Genomic DNA, 22118 nt, shown 5'->3' on the forward strand with positions numbered 1-22118 from the left:
GATCCGAGTGCCCTTGAGTCCAAAGTCCGGTTCATTTGGGTAGTGTGAATGCAAACGAACCACGCCTGGGTACCGGGCCCTGGCCTACTTGGGGAGGTGGTCTCGGGCGCGATTCAAGTGGACTCTCGCACGGTTCGGATGAGATGTGAATGCAACCGCGCTCGGATACGGAACAGAGCGCCGTATCAGCTTTATGACATCATCGTAAAAACTAAACTTCTTTCCACAGCGCAGCAGTTTGTTCACATTTTTCCTCAATAATTGGCAGAAATCATCAGAATCCAGCCAATAAACAGCCTGTTGTGACTCACCTTACAGATGAACACAAGTTGGTTTATATTAGTTTATATTATATGGGGATATTTAAAAATTCAGTTTAACTGATATAATACCAATATATAAATGTAGTTTAGACCTAACACTTCGGTCCTTGAAACACAGTTTAAGGACGAACAAAGAAACATACTTCAGTCTCTAGAACACACTAAAGTTTAAGTAACAAGGATGAACACAGAAAAAGACTTTAGCTGTCTGTCGGTCCTGCCAAAAGTAAAAAAAAATGTGATGAACACAAACAAAAGGATTCTAGCAGCAAATAGTAGCACAAACTGAGCTCATTTGCTCCTTTGTCTGATTTTGAAGTCTGATTTCTAAATCACACTGCTATGATCACCTTCAAGCACCAACACTTCTATAAAGTCAGTCAGCTTCCTGCAGTTAGCTCTTGTTTTGTGTCTGAATGTAAAGATGAACTATCAGCATCTCTTTTCTCTGTGATTGGCTGTTTTTCTTTGGTAGACATTAATGAGAGATGTATTTTAGGCTGTTTTGGTTTTGTTTTTCAAGTACATTCACTTACTAAGCATATATTTAGGTTACATGTTGGTTTTAGAGATGTAACAAACATTTTATATATTGTGCTACAGGTTTTTGTTCTGTGCTACAAGATTGTCAACCTCTGGTGCACCAGCGCTATGGGCAAAAAAAGTTAACGTACAGCCCTGCTTATTGACAGTTACGGCTCCAGTCCCCCCATTAACCTGAATGGGTTAAATGATCTAGAAAATATATGGAAGAATGTGACAGTCCCATGAAATGGATGGAATTATTATATATAATTTTATCACCTATTATAAATTTATCAGACCACCACCCAAAGTAAGGTTTATGCCACAGCTGCCCTAAATTAACAGCATTGGTAATTATCAAAATCATTTTTTATTTTTCTGCAATGGTTAATACACCAATATGTAAAAGCTCTTTAACACAAATGATATTTTTAATGCTAAAATATAGTTATTATTGTTATCCATGAATTTCCAAATTTACTGATTTACAAAAAAAAAAAGGAAAAAATAGTAAAGCACATTAATATTTCTTGATAGATATGGCAAATTATAGTTATTTACTTGCATTCCTGAACAGAAAAATTAGTTTTAGTGGTTGAATGTAATGCTTGATTAATTTCTGACTTCTCAGAGAAGCCCAGTGAGCCGGCTCAAATTTGGGTATAAAAAGGTGAATTCAGTTTGAAACTCCTCATTCCTGTTCAAAAATGGTAAAACGTGGAGAGCTCACTGAAAATGAAAGAGTCCGCATTAAAGCACTTCATGATGCTGGATGGTCTCTGAGACAAATATGACAGGTGGTCTAATAAATTTGTTAAGCACTGTATTATATATATATATATATATATATATATATACATATATATATATATATATATATATATATATATATATATATATATATATATATTATGACCAATACCTGGAAACTTAATGGCTATATTCAATTTTAGCGTCTATTTGAAAAAGAGCGCATGCTAACAAGCTAAACAGAGACACTCAATATGATCAATGTGACCCTGCTGACATAAGCATTTAGCTCCAAGCACAGCCTTGCAGACTCACTGAAATGAATATAGACTTTTGCACCAGAAATTGGATGCCATTGATCTCCACTGGACGGGACACATACAGTTAAAATGATTGAAATTACCAATTCTAAGCTGGTCTAGCTTCAGGAACCAAAACCACCTGCTGAATGAGAAATGGCAACCCAAATTTCTGAGAAGGGTTCAAGCACTCAAATTTAGTTGGTAAGAAATGTTGCAGATTGGAGAATCTGGGACAAAACTTGTGCCTAAGAAAAGAGGCAGGATAAAACAAAAATGTTTCAGAAGAAGAAGAAAACAAACTTTATCAGTCTGTAAAAGATTTATAAAGCACAGCACAAACTAAATGCTCTGGTCATACAGTAATGAAGAGATGTCAGCGTTAGGGCTGCATGTGAAAACGAACTCAGGCAGTTGGCACCTTGCTCAAGGGCTCCTAAGCAGTACTCAAGAATTGCACTTCTCCAGCAACCTGACTGATGCCATACTTTGGTTCAAACCAGGACTGAAGTGGGATCCTTTGACACAAGTTCATACAGACTGAGCTCCTGCCACTGCCCAAACAAGGGCATCATTTTGGAAACCCTGACAAGACATGCATGTCTACATTTTATTCCACTTTATTTTCTTATAAAAATGTGTGATTGTTGGTAATTTTTTATCGATTTCAGGGAGTTACCTCATTATCTTGAAAAGATAGAACAGGAGAAATATTAAAAATGACTAAAATTAACCTGTGATTATTGGAAAACTGAGTAAAATAAATATAAAGATGTACGTCCACTTAGGCCTTCCTTTAATCATATTTGAAAAAGCTTTACAACACACTTTTGTGTCCCAACACACCAGGTGAGAACCACTGATCTAAATGTTTAGATATCAGTAGAAGTGAGAAATGTATATCTCAACAGAAACGCTCTCTGGATCATTACTGGTTTGTCTGCGACCCTTGATATGTGTTGTGGTCCAAATGAATGGTTCAAGTGGTTTAATTAACTACTGGTCTAAACATCGACAACCTAATTAATCAGTGGAAAGTCTGTTGTGGATGACAAGGACGCAGAAATGACCTACATTACTGGGGTCATCGAAGAAGTGGTTTCACACATGGATGCAATACTAATGAGTGTGCCTATGTCTGTGTTACATAAGAACAAAAGAAGAACCTGATTTAACCAAAGATAAAGATGTTAAACAACATAGCGTTGTTGTCTGTTAATACCACACTGTTAATATACTTGGCTGTTTCTTAAGTGCTTACTTTTGGAGCTTCTGCTCAAGATCCTGTTCTTTTCTGCAGACTTAAAGTAAAACATTATTTGTTTTTCTCAGTGGGACGAGGTCAGTGTCCTGGATGATCGAGGAAAGCTCATAAGAACCTTTGAGGTCTGTAATGTCAACCAAAATCCCCGTCTGCAAGACAACTGGCTGGCTACGCCCTTCCTGTACCGTCATTCTGCTCCGAGGGTATTTGTCACGTTACGATTCTCCATGCGTGACTGCGCCAGCCTGCGAACGCCGTCACCCTCCTGCAGAGAGACGCTCACCCTGTTCTACAAACAGGCCGACTCCCAGAGAGAGCTGGAACGGACCTGGGTGGCTGAGGTGAGGCATAGCAACACTTGACCATTACACTAACAGAGCCTTTAAAGACATTGTATTCAAATACTTAAATATGAAGTTGGCCCTCCTGTTGTGGCTATAACAGTCTCCACTCTTCTTGGAGGGCTATTCAAAAGAGTTTTGAGTTTTCATGTTGTAATGTGAGCCCATTCATTCTGCAGAGCATTTATGAGGTCAGGTCATTGATGATCTCTGTTCCAGTTCATCCCAAAAGGGCTTGATGGGGTTGAGATCAGAGCTCTGTGTGGGCCGATCAAGCTCTTCCACACTGAACTCATCAAACCATGACTTTATGGTTCTTGCTTTGTGCACTGGGCCACAGTCATACTGGAATAGAAATGGGTTTTCCCCAAACTGCTGCCACAAATTTGGAAGTATAGCATTGTCCAAAATGTCAGCGATGGAATCAGCAACTTCTATGCACTATGCACCCTAGCAGTCATTGACCCTGTGATTTTATTAGGACATGCACTTTGTGGCTGAGTTGCTGTTGTTCCTAGATGCTTCCACTTTATAGTAAAATCACTTACAGTTGGCTGTGGAATAACCAGCAGGGCTGAAATTTCACAAACTGTCTTATTGCAAAGGTGGCATCCATCACAGTATCACAAATGGAGCAGCAAATGGAGACTGCATGGTTAGGTGCTTGATTTTATACACCTGTGGCAACAGATCTGACTGAAAAACCTGAATTCAATAATAACCAAGTGTGGCCAAATACTTTTGTCCATAAAGTGTAGCTGTTGCTAGTTGTTGCATTATAGCCTTGCAGACAACAAAAATGTTCATGAGCTATTCAACCCTTTAGATTAAAGAATAAGTTTAAGCATTTATTTGGTTTTAGTGGTTAATAAAGAAACTGCTAACAGAACCCAGGCTCATGCAAAGAGAAACACAATGAAAGATTTGGTTAGAGTAGCATCTAGCTGTGACAGACACAGTCACACATGTCTCTCCCCACTCTGTCCTCTTCTCTGAATAAAGGCATAAAACGGCCAAAAATATATCTTAGAAATTAAAACATTCTCACCGACATAAAATGAAAAATAGATAAATAACAATTTAAATGTTAAGCAACCAATAAGCTTTGTTGATTTTAGTGCATATGATTACAACAAAGTTTGACAAAGATTAGTGTCATTTTCACTTTTCAGCCTGTTTATCACACAGCCATCAGACAGAATCATAATGACATCAGAGAAAAGTAGATTTTCACTGATGTGCCACTCATGTTTCACAAAGTCAGAAAAACATCTTATCATCCTAAGACAAGGAGTAATTACATAATTCCTCTGATTACTGTTGTACTAAGATCTTACAGAAGCTGTTCACATCAAAAGTCTTGTTTGCGCACAGTGTTGTATAGCACATAAATGTTGCCTCACTGTTTTCTAGCATTGTCACTTCAGTCCCTCTAATTACAAATTTATGGAAGAAAAAAAGCTGAAGTGATCTTTTTACACTTATGCTTGAAATTCTGAGAACCTCATGTGTTATCAGTGAAGCAGTTAACATGTTTTTAGTCACTGGCACTGGCTCTCCACATATATTTTATTTATTAATGGGTTTTAGCTGTAATTCTCCTTTTTCGGGGACATTTTGAGCCACTGAGGCCTGGGCTACATGTGCTGTCGCTGCCACAGAGGGAGGGAAGGAAGGAGGGGTGCAGTGTTTGCATAGATGAACGCACCTCTCCTAAGGGATGTGAAATGTTTAAAAATGCAAATTAAACTCTGATGAGGTATCAGAGGACAATCACAGCAGAGAAGAAAGCACTGCAGCGCTAAGTCTTTGCGAAGCTTGAGCATGATCCCCTGCTGGGCCATGCATACATCATAGTCAATCTGTAGTCCCTGCACAGAACTATTTTAGATTATGTATGCTTGGGAAAACTACAGCTTCTCTTTCATCTTTCCCTTTTTCTCATTTCATTTCAGTTTTCCATCCATTCTCATCAGCCTGCTTGTTTTAACACCCATCAGTTTTCTCTTGTTTGTTTATTCACCCCATGGGATTTTTCTTTCTTGGTCACGTATGATCTTTCTCTCTAATGTCTTTTGCCTTCCTGCAGCCGTCCACCGCGGAGAAGGAGACCAGAGAGGGCTGGGTGAAGATCGACACCATTGCAGCTGATAAGAGTTTCTCTAAGGTGGAGCCCAGCTCACCTCACCAGTATCAACCCAACAGATACAAACGAATCAATATCAAGACACGCAGCTTTGCTCCTCTCACACGTAACGGGTAATCATCACTGCTCTAAGTCATTCAGCCCTACTTTTAAGGATTTAATTTTTCTCAAGAGTCCTAATATTAACATTTAACTTTCGCTTCAGATTCGTCTTGGCAATCGTCGACAGTGGAGCCTGTGTTTCCCTAATGGGAGTCTCGATCTTCTATCGCCGCTGTCCAGCCACCAGCCTCTACTTAGCATCCTACCCTCCGACCCCCTCAGGGGCCGAGCCGACCGCCTTAGTCCCTGTGAATGGAACATGTGTCCCTAACAGTAAAGCACAGGGAGGCCCGCCCCCTCGTATGCACTGCAACGCTGAAGGCGAGTGGATGGTTCCTGTGGGAGGATGTGTCTGTGATGAAGGCTATGAGCAGAACCTCAATGGATCCGCCTGCCTGGGTGAGTCTAAGGACATGTGATCACCTGCCTCCCGTGGAGGTGGATAATCTCTGCATCAAGTCCATTTAATTTTCCATGTGTACCATCAAAGCTGTACAGCAATTTAGTAATGCACTTCCATAAATTCAGATGACGTGTGAGAGATATATTAAAAAAGAGCAGCAGCCTCCAACAACACTGGCTCCTACACTCCAAATAATGAAACTAGATAATGTCTTTCCTTTAGGCCTGTCCGTTTCATGTGCAGCTCCATGTCTATAATGCTTTGTCACAGAGCGATACAGGCTGACTATTAAAACTTTATAGTCTTACACTTAAGTGGAGAAATCCTTCTTGTTATTTTACAAAACTCAGCTTGAATTTACAAGCTGTCACAGCTGTGAAAACAGCTGTGTCAGCCACAAATGTGGGCCTGGGGCTGCCACAAATAAACTCAGATTCAAGCACTTTCGAACAAATATGAAACTTGTCATATTCAATGTGAGCATCCAACCTTATCCTGAACAACACTGTAGTTCTTCACTTTGTCCATACACACTAGCCATCTGACAAGCTTGTTGCTTGTTTCTTTGACCTTATTTTAACCTGCTCTTGTCAGGGTTGTGTATATTGTTAGTTTTTTCTAAAGTCCATGCGTGATTGCCTGAGGCTGATGGACTTGTGGTGATGGGGAGGTGTAAGATCACAAGCAACGATGTCAAGAATAAACTGGTGGAGAGAAAGCCATATTAAAAAAAAGTTGTGATTAAGATATTATATTAGCTTATCTGACACACCACATAGATTGTTTTATATCCATGCAAAGGATCTAGATGAAATAATCTAGCTGGAAAACCTCCCATACAAAAACGGGAAAGGCAGGACTTTTAAATAAATTCTCAGAAGGTGATTTGACGAATATCTCTCACAGTCATGACGGGCCAATCAGAGTGGTAAGACAAAATGAGGTAGTAGGCATGCACCGCTCCAGATCAGGAGACATGCAAAAACATGTCTGCTAAGAGAAGCTGTTGGCAAACTTATGCCAAAAAAGGTAGGGAGGAAACAGAAACATCTCTTCTTCCGCTATACTATTGCTTTATTTGATTGAACCGTTACACTGGAGGCAGCCATTGCTAACAGCCCATAGTAATCTCTACTTTACTTTACTTTACTTTTCCTTAAATGACACTGATTTATCAGGCCCATGTTCAGCTCAGCACAAACGTTGCTGATTTGAGTTTTTCAAGATGGATTTGCTCAATGACAAATCTATTTGCTTTGCAAGATTTTATATTAGCTACAGAGATAAAGCAGTTTATGAAAAGTTTTAATATTTCTATGTCTATAATGTCTTAAACTGGTGACATGGGGTCACAGGGGGTTTCACCATTAGACAGGCAACTGGGGTCTCTTGCTCCAAGGGGCCTCAAGATACAGTCTTTCCTAATCTAAGATGCCTGTCTGTGTCTAATATTACAAATAAGGGCTGAGAGAATAAAATAGCATCAAAATTGATTTTCCAAAACAATCCCTGAGGAAGGACCTCGGGCCCCATCAGCAAGCTTCAAGCCTCTTTAAGACACCTTCAAATGTCTTCATATCAGTAAACTATAGTTTGCAGGGTTCCTGCAGATCCTTAAAACGTCTTCATTTGGATGTTTTAAATTTAAGGCCACAGAAATCTTAGAAAGTCTTGTTTTTACTTGGGAGAGATTTAATATTTTAGAGAGCATTTTGACTCTGATGTGTCTTGATCCAATCTTTTTTCTACCTACATCTATTCAGTTTAATCTTTACTTTTAAAGCATATCCCAGTTGCACAAGTTATGATAAATATCACTATAATGCATATAATATACAGAGACATTAAATGTGCCAGGAATCTCAAATTTGGGTGATTATGACCAAAAATTTCTGTCCTTATCAATTGATATTTATTAACAGTGCATTAAACCAGATAATTCAGATCTGTCCAATGTTCTGAGAAATCTCAAATTACCTTCTTTTTGACCGTTTGCCAGACAAAAAATCGTATTATTTACTGCCAGCTTAGGTCATAGAAAAGGTCCTGAAAAGCCTTTAATTTGGTTATTAAGTGTTTAAGAACCTGGACCGAAACAATGAATTGTTGGATTACTGTGTGGTAAAATGACACGATAAAAGAATACATGATTTGTAGCTGAAGAGCAAGTGTTACACAGGAGAGAGCATATTTTATTATTTTTCATGAGTAACACCTGGCCTCGAGACATGTTAGAATAATTCACTGTGATGAGTTTGAGTCATGATGCTCTTCTAACAGCTGATGAAGTACTATTGGCTATTTTTATTCATCTTTGGGTTTTTCCTGTACTTCTCTGGCTTTGTAACTTGAAAAAAATATGCTTCAAAATATTTTGCTTTTAAGGTATTTTACAAAAGGATGGGAGGCCTCATATGGCCTCCAAACTACAAAAACTGACCCAGAATGGGGTAGGTGTAAGCCAAGGAGATTCTTAAAATCAAACTAGTTTATAACCTTGCAAAGCAGATGGATACACCCGTTTCCTTGTTTTTCACTGGTGAATCCATCTTGCAAAGCTCCCATCTGAACCATATGGGCCTGGTTAGAAATTGACAGGACCAATCAGCGACGAGGGGAAGTACTTTCAGGCGCGGCAGAGTCGTGACGTAAACAAGCAGCAACAAGAGGCCGGAAATTATGGCGGGAGAGCTTTGCGTGAATGCTGCTAAAGCGCAAGTTTTGTCTGAATTTGATGACATTTCTTTGTTTAAAGAAGAACAAAGAACAGCAGTGAATTGTCTTCTTTTCAAAAATTTTTCAAAAAACAAAAGTTGAGTACTTACATGTCTATAGTCGCCATGTTTCGCGTTATTCCTCGGTAGCTGTGCACCCGCAGCTCGATAGCGGCTATGTTTTGTTGCTCTTATTGGCCCGTAGAGATGTGACAGCCTCTGCCTTTTCCCAAATGTTTCCTATTGAAGCTTTCCCAGATGAATGTGTGAAACAAATCCATCTGGCGTGTCAGGTTATCTAGTTTACATTTCCACTTAAAAAGTTCACTCGGAGTGACACGTATGAGCTTCAAAGAAAACATGATGTATCATTAAAAAAGCACTGCATTTACTACAGGCAATATCAGCAGAGAAAAGATGCATTATTGCATCAACACAAGCCAAACGTTCTTCATGGGAGCTTTAAAAACAACAGAAGCAGCAGGTTTAAGACATGAGGTCTTCTACTTTTACTGTAAATTCAAAGACATAATTAAAACTGTTAATTGGGATTATTCTCACAACTTTCAGAGTTAACTCGTGATTCATTGCAAACTAATTGCATTACTCTTATCTGTTCTAAATGTATCAAACAGGAATATTTCTCAAGATTTAAATACCTTTATCAACACATGAGTGGACAAAAATGCTTTTTTTATGCAAATGTTTGTTCATGGCAACAACCCAAAACAATGACGGATAATGTCCAATAAATTTTCAAGATAACGCTCAAAGATACTGAACACTCCAAAAATATTCTGAGAGCGTAACATGGCAAACTCAAGCCCAACAAACCACAACAGATGGAGATACCAACCTTAATGTAACATAATTAAATAATACCTCAATGTAGCATCCAACTTCAAACTTCTAAAAGTTAACTCCTCTGTTCTCAGCAGCTAAACACATAATAGTGGATCTCATCATCACACATGTTCATAAAGCACATGGTCAGTTAAGTTTTAAACCAATAAAGTTTATTCCCTGGACCCTTCACACATAAAGCAGAGAATTTCAACCTCACATGGGGGAAATAAAGACCCACAGAAACATCCCTTTACACCAAGAGGGCTCAAAACAGGATGGTACAAAAAAGCAGACATGAAGAAGAGAGCCTTTTCGTATTTTACTTACAATAATGACTGTCGAAGAAAGTTCATCAGTGCAACTGTTGAATGCAAATTATGTCTAAAAGAGCCTCATCTTCCTACAATCTATAGCCACTCATTTAGCAACCACTGATGAAAGTTTGATGCTTGCAGAGTTGTCTGAGGGTCATCGTTGTAAACAATCCAGCATGGCCCGTGTCTGGCTAGGGGGGCAGCTCTCTGCATTAGCAGTGTGCTTGGCCAGCAAGTGGTACGGGGTATTTAAGACCCTACGAACTCCGGGTAACTCAGTTCACATTGACAGTAAGGGCAAATAACTTACTTGGCATGGTCTTAAAGTTGAAGTTGCATTCAAAAGTCCCTGACCTCTATCCATTTCTGCTCGCTTGCTAACAACAACACAAAGGCTGTTTCCTGATCTCGCAAACTACGGGATGAGTCAAGGGTCATACAGAATGTGTGTGTTAATTGTGGGACAAAAAAATAGTGGCGTTAAAACGAATTGAAGTTAATGTGTTATTAACACATTATTAAACATCTTTTACCATTTAAATAAATAAATTACTTTATATAAATGAAACAGTTACCGACCTCAGAAAATCAAAAAAGTCAGAAAACAATATGAAAATCTTCACAGGAATGTAAAAAATGCAGTAAATGAGAACTGAAGGTCTGTTAAAATAATTGTGGATGCAATGTAATAATGATCATTTCATCTAAATCTAACAACTGAATCTTTGATTTGTTGTTTTTTTTCTAAATTGTTGGCTTGTTCTAGCAGATCACAGCCTCTATATATGATTTAATTTGTTTCGTGAGAATTACCCTTATTTTTCAAATAATAGGCCGGTCTAGTCGTCCTATCAGCTCACTTCTTTTTGGATTTTCCTCAGATTCCCAGCGTCTGGATCAATACAGAGCGAGGCTTCTATCGCTCTGTTACACAGCTGTGTTTGATGAAGAGAGCCGGGGGAAAGGAGGGCAGACAGGTCAGAAAGGGATGAGATAAAAAGAAGAGAGGCAGTATCGTATCAAAGCAGAGGATTTGGGGATTTGTAGTGATGCAACATTTGCACATATCGTCTGTCATGAGTTTCATAGACGCACATGCTGTGATACAGAGCTGCTTAGGATCGGAGGGAAGAAGCAGCGGGGTCAACATTTGCATAAAACCGGTCAAAAGCGTTTCCCCCTCTTAAAGTGGGTGTAAATGGGGGGGTGAGAAAGAAAAAAAAGGAGCAAAAAATTTGATGGATGCCCAGACAGACAGGAAGAGATATAAAGAGAGAGAGAAAAGGAGAAGGAGGAGAGAGAGAGGAAAAGAGAGGGAGAGAGAGTCATAGTGGGAGGGATGTGACACATTTAGGTCATGGCGATGTAATGGCCACTCGTCTGTGAACAAGTGACAGGAACCGCAGGGGGAGAGAGGCGGAGAGGAGGGGAAACAGAGAGAGGTGGAGGGAGAGAGAGATGGGAGGATGCCGGTTAATGACTTTAAGAACTGAGCAGGCACAAAATCTGAGCGTGAGAAGGAAAAAGAGTGGATTGAAGTGTGTTTCTCTTTGTGTGTATCTAACTGTTGAGCTGACGTGTGTAGTCTGTATATGCTTTAGGATGAAAATTGCAGGATTGCAGGCGAAAAAAAGTCTACAAAGAATTTCTGTGGACATAATTGCTCAATCTCCCTTAAAGTCTAACTAACTCCAGCTCAATTAATCCCCCAGTCCTGCCAAGTCAGCTGTGTAATGTGTTCATACTTTACATCTGCACTTGGCCCGCCCACTCATGTTTGTCCGCGTTTGATTGATATTTACTGACAAATCAGCCCTTGAAACTGCTCACAGGCTTCCGCTGACTGTCTATGAATGCAGAGCTGCATGCCCACGCTGCTCAGACTTTTTTGTTTCGTATGATTGTGTTTTGTTGATCACTTCACTGACTAATGATGTACGGTGGCATCATCACATTGTTGTCCTCGCCGGCTCCCTGGGACTGTGGAAGAAAGAGGCAGATGGTTGACTGGCGGTGCAGTCGCGGAGGATTATTAACAGTAGCCGATCCTAGTTTTTACCAGAAAGTAGAGCACTGAACTTTTCTTAACTTGGACATTTCGTTCTTGTTTGACACCATGGACTTAATGAGAGTTCACAGAAAGAAAATTCTGCTCTGTGCTTAATTTATGCAGAACTGGAAAGCCATAATTAAGACAGCATTCTGAAAATTGTTCATTGTTTTTCTGCTCTTTTATACTTCTGAGAAAGAAAAAAAATATTGAAAAGTTGACTGGCATTTATTTTCTTTTACTTCAAGTCCTCGCAGCCCACATCTTTCCTCTTAGCATACAACTCAGCACCCTTTCAGTGTTTATTGAAATACTCATACTTTCTTCTATTTTTTTTCAACCTTTTTGCTGCTTAAGTAAATCACTGCAGTGTAAGTGAATGCTGTTTAAAACCCAAGCGAGAATACTACAACCAGCACAGCTTTAGCCCCTCAAGCAAGACATCATTTTTAGCGACAAATAAGGGACTCCCCCCTCCTCCTAGTCTCATGTGAAAATGAATTTCAGTGCTAAATTACTGCCTTTAACTACACTCAGCTTTAATAGCTTTCTATTTTAGGATTTAAGAGGTCCATGGGCATCCATAATGAATTTCTTAAGTTGTGGAAGTAGATTAATCTGGCACGGACTTAAGACTTAACAGATAAAATAATGTGCAGGAGTGAACTTGCAAACTGCTTTCATGCTCCATTCATTTAATGTTAAATTTGATGCATTTGTCCAAAAGGACCTACCACTATCAGTGCCTTCTGTGCGGTTGGCTATAGATAACTGAAATGAAGATTTTTCTCTCTGACGGCCAACGGTTTGATCCAGACAGATTTCTAAAAATAAGTCAGTCAGCAGAGACTAAAATATGAATCAAAGAAAAATTTATTTTTCATAGATGTGATACTGAGTTATTGTTAATTGGTCTTCCACAACGGGGAACAGTGTCTGTCCTGAGTGGCAGCAGGGTCTGTCCTCCTCTGGACATCAGACACTGGTGGTTTTGATGTGTCATCTGAGGCTGATGAGAGTTAAGGCTGATCAGCTGCTAAGACTGGGGTTGATTGGATGATGGCTGTAGATGTCATCTGAGGCTGATGGGATGTGGAAAGCGACGAAACTGCACATGACACCATGAAATAATAGGTAGAGGAGAAAGCCATATTTTTCAAAAAGACAGCAGACATGTGAAAATGAGGGAGTAGACCAATAGGGATGTGCACGATTAGCTAGATAAATGGTTAAAGTCAGATCCCATGATTACTAGTCTGGTTTCTAGATATTTTCATCAGTTCAGGCTCACAGTCCTGATCAAATTCTTGGTCTGCACTGTTCATATGACTACCTTTTACTGCCCTACAACACTTAGAGAAAGTAACAGTTTATCTTGGTGCTAGCTACCAGTAACTAGCTAAAGCTAACTAGATCACTTTGACCTGACTAAAATATTTTACAGTAGCATTAAAGTGTTTTTATTGTGATGTTTACCCACTGTGCAATCAACAGATCACATTAGTCTGCAGTGAAATGAATCTCTGATATGGCAGCAACACTTGAGAGGAAGAAGTGAGTAAAACTTCACAGCTTCCTGTTCATGTACTTGATGTGTAATTATTCTAATAATTTAGACTTCACCAAACAACATGGCACCATTTGGACTGATGATAAATTAATTAGCAAAGTGAGACATCAAACACTTCGAGAAACGCAGGCAGCATTTTGGCAGACAGACATTAAAAGAACAAACCTCAATTATTTACAAAGCTGTTCATAACAGAGAGCATCCAGCTTCTACATGATCGCTGGCATTCAAAGCTCAGTGTGGGCCCCGTCTTCGGTCCTTTGAATAATGATAAGGACAGGGGCGGACGACAAACAGCAGCCGTCTGCTGTTATTTTATTTTTTCTAGACAAACAGCAGAAGGGCTTCTTTCCTCTTTGACATTTTCCTCCCACAGGGGAGACAGAGAGTTGGAGGGCATGGGCAGAAACATGACTGAGCATGAGACACAAATGCACCTGTTCAACCAAACATGAAGCACTCTTTAAGTTTCTGGGCTCTCCGGGTGAGCTGGTCCATGCTGGCTCGGACTACATTTGATTCCTTCCAAACTGTAAGCCCCATGCAGCCACTGTCGAGGATTTGGGACAGGAGATTAATGCTGAATGCTGAAATGGGCTTTAATTTAATTTGAACCCATGTGAGCATTTTTGTGTGACGTGTGTCTGTCAGGGACTTGTCAGATTGTCCTGATTTATCACCCAGAGCACTCAGAGCACAAACACAACCACCAGGCATCCCGAGGCTTGTTGTGGAGAGAAAACACGAACATTTGGCCGGAGAAGGAAGACTGCAAGTGTGATATTATTCTGAGTGTGATGGGTGACTGTACTCTGGTCCTAAAACGAAACACTTTTCACCAGACAGTCTGAATATCTACCTCACAGCAGACAACACAACTAAACTAACTGTTCTCATTTGGCTCTTATATGAAATAATCAAAGTTTAACCTTCTTTTTTCATTAATAATCCTCGAGTTGATATGTCAATTGCAAACATATCGGCACTGTTGACATTTAGTTGCCTTTCCAGTCTATTAATAAAGGTCAAACTTTGAGCAAAACACAGTTGAGTGAAATGATCAATGAGATGCACTATCGACTTGTTGGCTTTATAGATGTTGTTGTTGTTGGGGTGGAGCCAAGTAATGAGGATAAATGAACCTGATCACACCCAGCTACATCATCTGACTTGTCTGGATCATCATAGTCTGACACTGTCTGTACTGGAGAGCATGTTGCACCTTTGGAAAAATTATTTCAGTGTGTTGATACATTTTTGCCTCAAGCAGTGACTCTGAGACACCAGATTAGCTCAGTGGTTGAGTAACATGTTCTGTGTACTTGGCAAGTGAGTTACCTCCAGTGTTGAAGAATGAAGCCGATGCAGTTCCTCAAATGTCAACTTGATGCAGGCTGCAAAAAAAAAACCCTGAAGTAAAACAAACACATGTTCAAGTTGAGTCTACATTTACATGTTTACAGCCTGGTTAAAAAAACAAGCATAGTTGGTCTAAGGCTAAGTTCACACTGCAGTTAAAAGTGACTCATATCTGATTTTTCTGGGGTTTTTTGGCTCATAGGTGAGTCACATAGCTAAAGTCTGGATCTGGTCTTTTCATGCCAGATTTAGGTCAATGTGCTTCTAAATCAGATACATGGAATTTTACTGCAGTGTGAACATCCATCCATCGGTTTTCTACACCGCTTATCCTGTTTGGGGTCGCGGGGGCAGTGTGAACAGCCGAACCAAAAAATCATATTTCAGCAAAAGATCAAACTTGAGATAGGGCTGCGAGTGATTAAACTGTTAAATTCTATTATCAAATTAGTCTGTGCAAGATTTATGAGTCGGTTAAACTAATAACCAATAATTTTTCATAAACACAGGCTTAAACTCCCAATCTCTAATATTCTTTTAAAACGTGATGAACCTCCTGCCACTAGGAGCCGCTATAGCTTCAGTTAACCGCCTTCCTGTCTGAGGTTTACCCTGGCACTTCACCGGATGTAAACATGAGAAGCTTAGCTATAAGCGTGTAGGAACAGCGTTTCATGACAGTTTTATAGGTGATAAATGGAAATAAAATGGTATGTAGGCTGTCGAGGCCACAAATAATAATCTGCAAAGAGGAGCGAAGGCTGACAGAGCTAGCTGATAATGTTAGCCACGCTGTACAGAGTATATCAGGCTCACGTCAGATCCACTAACACAGTGGTCCTGTGAGGAATTTGACTGTTTTCTAAGGATTTTCTTCTCTTTTGTCTACTCAGTTAAACACAATTTAGATGGACGTCTAGCTGAATGGGGAAAAAGATGTCTAGGAGCATCCCTTAATTGAGCATTAAGGCCTGCAGTGGGACTTTAGCCTATGTAGCTCATTTTGGGAGGTGATTTTTCTCATAGCTCCCAGTTTATGTTATTTAAAGGATAGGTTATTAAATATAGGACATGGTCAACCAGGGTGGGGGGTGGGGGGGGGTTCTAGTATAGTCAGGGTTGCCTTTCAAAATGCTTTGAATCAACCAAGAACTACCATGAATGTGCAGAATATTAATTATCTCAGCGTAGTTTATCAAAGTAGTCTCATATGCCCTTTTCCTGTTATCACATCAGCGTTGTTTTGCAGGTGTGCCAAAAGTGTGTTTTTAAGGTCTACACCAGTGCTTCCTAAAGTGGCGGTTGCAAAGAAGCCTTCCAAAAATTAAAGAATATTTCTTATTGGTTTTAAATTGTATATTTTACCAATTTTGTTGAAATATATACATAGAATTAGTTCAGTTTAAAAATACAGACATGGTCATTTGGTGAGTTTTAATGCTAAAATCAGAGTAATGTTAAATAATCCTTAAAATTGAAATCTGCACATGACTGTTTTTTGAACGCACATTGCTTTTAGGGACAGTGGGGGTCCCTGGTCTTTGTCACTGTCATTTTGGGGATTGCAAGCTGAAAAGTTTGGGAACTCCAACACCACCAATCTGTCAAAATAAAGGTATTTTAATTGTTTTAACAGATTGTTTAAGGGATATGTGTTTTTAATGTTAGTGCTAAATGAATCCCTCGACAGTCATAAGGATGTAGAATATTTTAAACAGTACATTTTGTTTGGGGTGACTAGAGATTTTTCAAATTTCTGAAGGCCTTGACAGAAAAAAGGTTGAGAAATGCTGATAGAGGCGAGGTGGCTGATGTGACTGATGGGTGGGTGCATTAAAGCTGTTTGTTACAGGAGGCTTGGGCTGCCTCAGCCTCAGCTCTTTCCCTATTTCTATGTTGTCTCAAAGAAACTTTCAAATAGCATTTCCATTATGTTAACCAACAACAAGAGGTCACAAAGGAGTGCTTTAGAAACCAATGGGTGATGTTGCTGACTCATACAGTCTGTTGTGCCAAGTTATGGCATCAGCCCTTATTTTGACTCCGATCCTCAGCCAGTCACAGCATGTCTTTCCCCACTGTCACATTCCTGTTGCCTACTCCATCCACCTTCCTGCTCTCTCCTTGTAAAGACAATAAAAGCTCACAAAGAAGTCTTTTTAAAAAAGTTATGCCCTTTTAAAAAAGTTATGCCCTTCCACGTAGGCTCATGAAGGGCAGGGGGGGTTCCCAGAACAGCCACACCGCCAAACATAGATAACAGCAATAGGTGCAAATTGATTACTAAGGAGCTTGGCTTCTCTTAGATACAAATAGGAAGGGGTTAAAGGAAAAAGTTTGGGAAATACTGTTCTTGATGGCAGAACAACTCCAGTCAAATAAAAAATGAGTGTTGGTTCTGATTTCAGTATTTAAGATCACTTTCATGTCAGAGGGATTCATCACTGAACAGATTTGTTTGTCACCAATTCAAAATCCTAGTCTGTGGATTTCATCTGAATTAAGTTGCTATAATTGTGAAGATGCCCTGATATATGTCAAACATAATTAGAGGAACCAACCTTTAACTTTCTTGTGTTAACAGGCTAATTATCTCATTATCACAAGATATCAGGCTCTTTATATTAAGCTTCCAAAAGTCATAACCTCCAGATAACAGGGCTCTCTACTTCTGTACAAACTGCATGCTGCAGCTATAATTGTACTTTAATAATAGCAAATTTGGTATAACATTGGATTCAGGCTCTTCAGGTGATGAGCCTTAAACTCTGTAGCTCCTCTAGGATTTAAATTAGTCCACTGAGTTAAACTCAATTTTTCATACTCCTCCTTAAGCAGCTGCCCTGTATAAGTATGTTTTAGCTGTAAGTTTTTAGTATTTCTGCTTCCTAAGTAGGCAAAACAGGGCCAAAAGAGGATAAATGCTGCACAAAACTAAATGCTTTACATTTTAAAAAAGCTAAAAAAAAAAAAAAGTTCAGAGAAAGTAAGAGCACCTGTGTTGTTTAGGTAATTTTCCAATGAGCCAAATTTAAACGTATTTTTGAGAAACCTAACCTTAAATCAACAATAATTCACATAGTGCTCTTTTAACAAAGCTGTTTGCTTTACAAAAAGTAGGTTCTAGAAACCTCTTTACTGAGCATCCAGTCGAAGCTTCAGCCCTCAGAGTTTTATCTTTCATTGAGATTTCATAAACATTGATTATTTGTAGGATCTGTGTCAAATCTACTGTTCAAACGACTTTTTGCACAGAAAAGGGAATCATTCACTGTTAAGAAGGGTCCACTCTTGTTCTTTCTGTAGTAAAAAAGCTGTTTGTTCTTATGAGAAAAGCTACAAGAGGATTACTCTTGTTCACATATGTCCGTCTGCTGTCGGAACAGAAATGGAAAGATAAAATTAGGGCACATATGATTGGATGTTTGTTTGTGAGGGCTGGCATGTGGAGAAAAATCAGGATGGAGGATGCAGAAAAAAAACACTTTACAGTTTGAACCATGTGCACCCATCTCTCTTGTTGTGTGGTCGCATCTGTGACTGAGCTCGTGTGTTATTGTGTGTGTGTGTGCGTGCGTGTGTGTGAGTAATAGAAAGAGAGAGAGAAAGAGAGAGGGAGAGATTACGCTGGGAGCCAAAAGAGGGAATGAGTGCATGAAACAAGAGGAAGAGAAGAGGAGAGAAATTGGGTCAGCCATCTACATACCAACGTATTATGTTAACCTCAAATTACTCATCACCGTCCAGTTGTTTTTTCCTCTTTATATCTTTAGCAAAAGCATTTAATATTCAATTATATGTTTTTGTTCTATTTACATGAATTAATTTCTTTTTCTGTGAAGCCTTTGCCAAGCTAATCCTTCTCTTCATGTCACTTTCTGTTTGCCAATTTTAAATCCAATTCATTTTAATTCAAAGGGTTTATTGGCATCACATTTCTTGAATAATGCCAAAGCATCAGATACAGTCAAAGCAAAATATTTGGAAAGTATACCGTTTATAAGTGCAGTTTTATGAACATAGCAGAACATTAGTATAATTTCTTTAAATATAAAGAGTATGTTTTAAAACTATCTACCTTTCTGTGCCTTTCAGTTCAGAAAAATCACAATAATATTGACAACAGGGTGTTTTGGCACATGCAGATTTAATCTGCAGCATTTGTTGATGAGAATTATTTTTACTTTTCACTCTTAAGAATAATTTCATTGATTATTTTTAAGAGAATTTATATCTTCTATGTATAACGGCCAGAATTTTACCCTGCTTAAGTTTAATACTTAAAGAAAGAGGTGAGTAAAGGCAGATAAGATACTTGATGTCAGATTTTACTGAGAAGTGGAAGAGACAGAAAAATAAAAGAAAGTTAATATGCAAGTAGAAACAAATGGTGCATGAAATTGTTTTTAAAAAATCAGAATCCAATGATTTTTTTTTTTCACTATAATAATTATACACATAAAGGACAGTAAAAGTGCTTGTTTCCGTCTCACTGAGCTTGGCACAAAATCTTTTTTATAATAACCATCCATCTTACCTAAAAATATATTCTTGTTAAAAAACAAAACAAACAAAAACTGAAAAAGGTTCAAATGTATTTTAATAACAGTTGTATTGTAGTTGTAACAAATGTATTTTATTAACAGTGAAAGGTTGTTGAAAAAAATATTATGACAGCCTGAATGTAGAACATTCATTTCTGATGACCACTCTCACAGACCGTCCATCTGAGATGCTGTACATCTCACAGGAACAAAGTTTGTCCTCCATGAAAACATTCTGACACAGCCAGCGTAGCTTACATGTCTCATTAGCTGCATAAGCTACATAGATAATGGAGCTAATTTAGCTAAAGATAAGCTACTTATCTACGTTATCTGTGTAGCTAACGAAGCAACATAACTAACGTAGCTAAAGCTAAGCTCACAAAGTAGCTATGTATGTATGTTGGCTATGCAGCTATGTTAGCTTTAGCTACATTTGCTAAATATTATGTCGTGAAGCTAACTTAGCTACATTGGCTTATTTACTACTGTTAATTATGTAGCCAGCATATAAAGCAAGTCACTGTTCCTGTATCTCTTTCTTAAAGGAGTCTTTACATAATTTAATCCTAAATTAGGCCTTTGGCCTTTTTCTGTGTTGTATTTATTAAATGTTTCTTAGTCTATAATGTTTGAATTTTTAGTAGAAATCTAAAACTACAAATACTGGCAAATTATGACACTTCCTTTCTGAGATACACGGTGTCTCAGATGAACGATCTGTGAGAGTGGCTGTCAGAAAAGAACGGTCTGCAGCCAGACCCCTCTCAAAAATTAGTTATGTTCGATCAAAAAATCCAAAATAGCTTTTTCAGCTCTATATTTTTCTGAGTTTAGAGGCATGATTGTTTAAAATTGAAGACAAATGGGAAAACTAGAGTGAAGGAGAAGCGTGAAGATTATATATTTTAACTTGGGCCATACTCAAAAAAGTTATTTTCACTACTTGAAAACTTTTAGGTAATCAGTTACAACAACAAAAAATTGAGCATTTGTAACTTGTTTGGTTTTACAGTGCAAGAATAGATAGATAGATAATGGTTAAACAAGCTGGCTATCTGTTTGGTTTCTTCCTTGGCAAAGTCAGGCCAGTTACCTGCTGGATATTATCATGGACTGTACAGAATTGGACAACGTCTGAATCACATCAGCCATTTGGCAAATGAAGGGGGCTTTTGAAGCCTATATGCAGTGGTCGCTGTGTTAACTAAAAAACTCTGTCTCAGAGTAACTTTAGATCAACCTATAACAGACAAAGAGGATGAGTAGAGGCAGGTCTAAACCTGACAGACAGACAGTGCTGGCTTGCAGCTACATAACACAGTTATGATTATGTGCAACTCAATATCTTTATTTATTAAAAAAAAAAGTTATAAAAGAATGTATACAGTGTGTGCCTATATTGACATAACCTATTCTGATTAAAATCACTTGAAGCTGGCTGTAAACACATTTATTTCTGCTGTAAAAACTGGTATTTTAACATGGGGTGTGTATCTCAATCCTGGTGCTTCTGTGGCCAGCCTCTAGTGGACACTTGAGGAAGTGCAGTTTTTTTTGCACCTCCACTTTGGCTCCATTTTCAACGATGGAGGTTGCTGCTGTTTGTGTTAAATATGGCATCCTCTTTTTCCTTGTATTTTCCTTTTACTTATTTTGTGACTCTATACAGAATGTAAACTGACAGAATCACTGAAAACCCTTTTTTAAAAACATACTGAAAGACTGAATATTTGAAAGAGCTGTTAAACTACAGGATACCTTTTCTAATGAGTCAGTTCATTTAATTTGCATCACTTCTTTGAGGTTGTTAATTTAATTAACTTCCATCTCCATCTGTCTGTTTATCACCCTCCCCTTTCTGTGACTCCTCTGTACTTCACCTCCCTCCTCTCCCCTGTGTATGAACTGTGTAACTGATGAAAGCCATGTCTCTGTACATAATGACCATGAAGTGTCTACTTTATGGTGAGGAGACGGAGTGAAAGATGGGTGGATGGATACAGCCGGCGGGGCGGATGATGGGCAGATCAACTGAGAGGGCAGAGGGCTTGCACTGTCATTGGCTGCTGTAATGTGGTGGATGAGGATTGTGGAGAGGGAGGGGGAGGTTGAGGGGGTTTGCTGCTGTAGCCTGTAATGGCTGCGAGGGGCTTTGTAGCAAAGTCATGTTTCGTGTCAGAGCCGTAAGAGAACACGTCTGGTAATGTGCGGCAGGAACATTAAAGATGGAGGAAGCAGCATATTCTCCTCCTCATTCCCTCCGCTCCCTCTTCTTCCACCCATCATCTGGTACTCATATACATAATCCCACTGTTCATCCCGTGTCTCTGAGACCTCCCACCTCCATGTTCACTTATCCAAATTTATTCTCCCTCTGTGATCTCTCTACATCCCTCTACTCCTCTCCTCTCCTCCTTTTTTCCACTCTTCACACCTGTTTGAAAGCAAAGTCGGCTCTTAAGAGACGAGTGAGAACACAAAAAACCTTTTATCTGTTTATTTTTACACTTCTTATGCTTTTTATCTTCTACTCCTACGCTGCTGCGATACCATGGAGAATACACA

At 38.9% G+C, this 22118-nt stretch overlaps 1 protein-coding gene across 1 annotated transcript in view; it reads left to right on the forward strand.

Moving 5' to 3' along the window:
* Positions 1 to 3079: 3079 nt before the first annotated feature.
* The window catches only part of ephb6 (eph receptor B6), a 34492-nt gene continuing 15453 nt past the window's right edge, over positions 3080 to 22118 (forward strand). The window contains exons 1-3 of the mRNA XM_041794149.1: positions 3080 to 3502; positions 5592 to 5761; positions 5854 to 6149. Coding sequence (XP_041650083.1) covers positions 3389 to 3502; positions 5592 to 5761; positions 5854 to 6149 — 580 coding nt within the window. The 5' untranslated portion in view covers positions 3080 to 3388. The remainder of the gene's footprint in view (positions 3503 to 5591; positions 5762 to 5853; positions 6150 to 22118) is intronic.

This window comes from Cheilinus undulatus, linkage group 8 (assembly GCF_018320785.1).
Source record: "Cheilinus undulatus linkage group 8, ASM1832078v1, whole genome shotgun sequence".
Classification (NCBI taxonomy): Eukaryota; Metazoa; Chordata; class Actinopteri; order Labriformes; family Labridae; genus Cheilinus; species Cheilinus undulatus.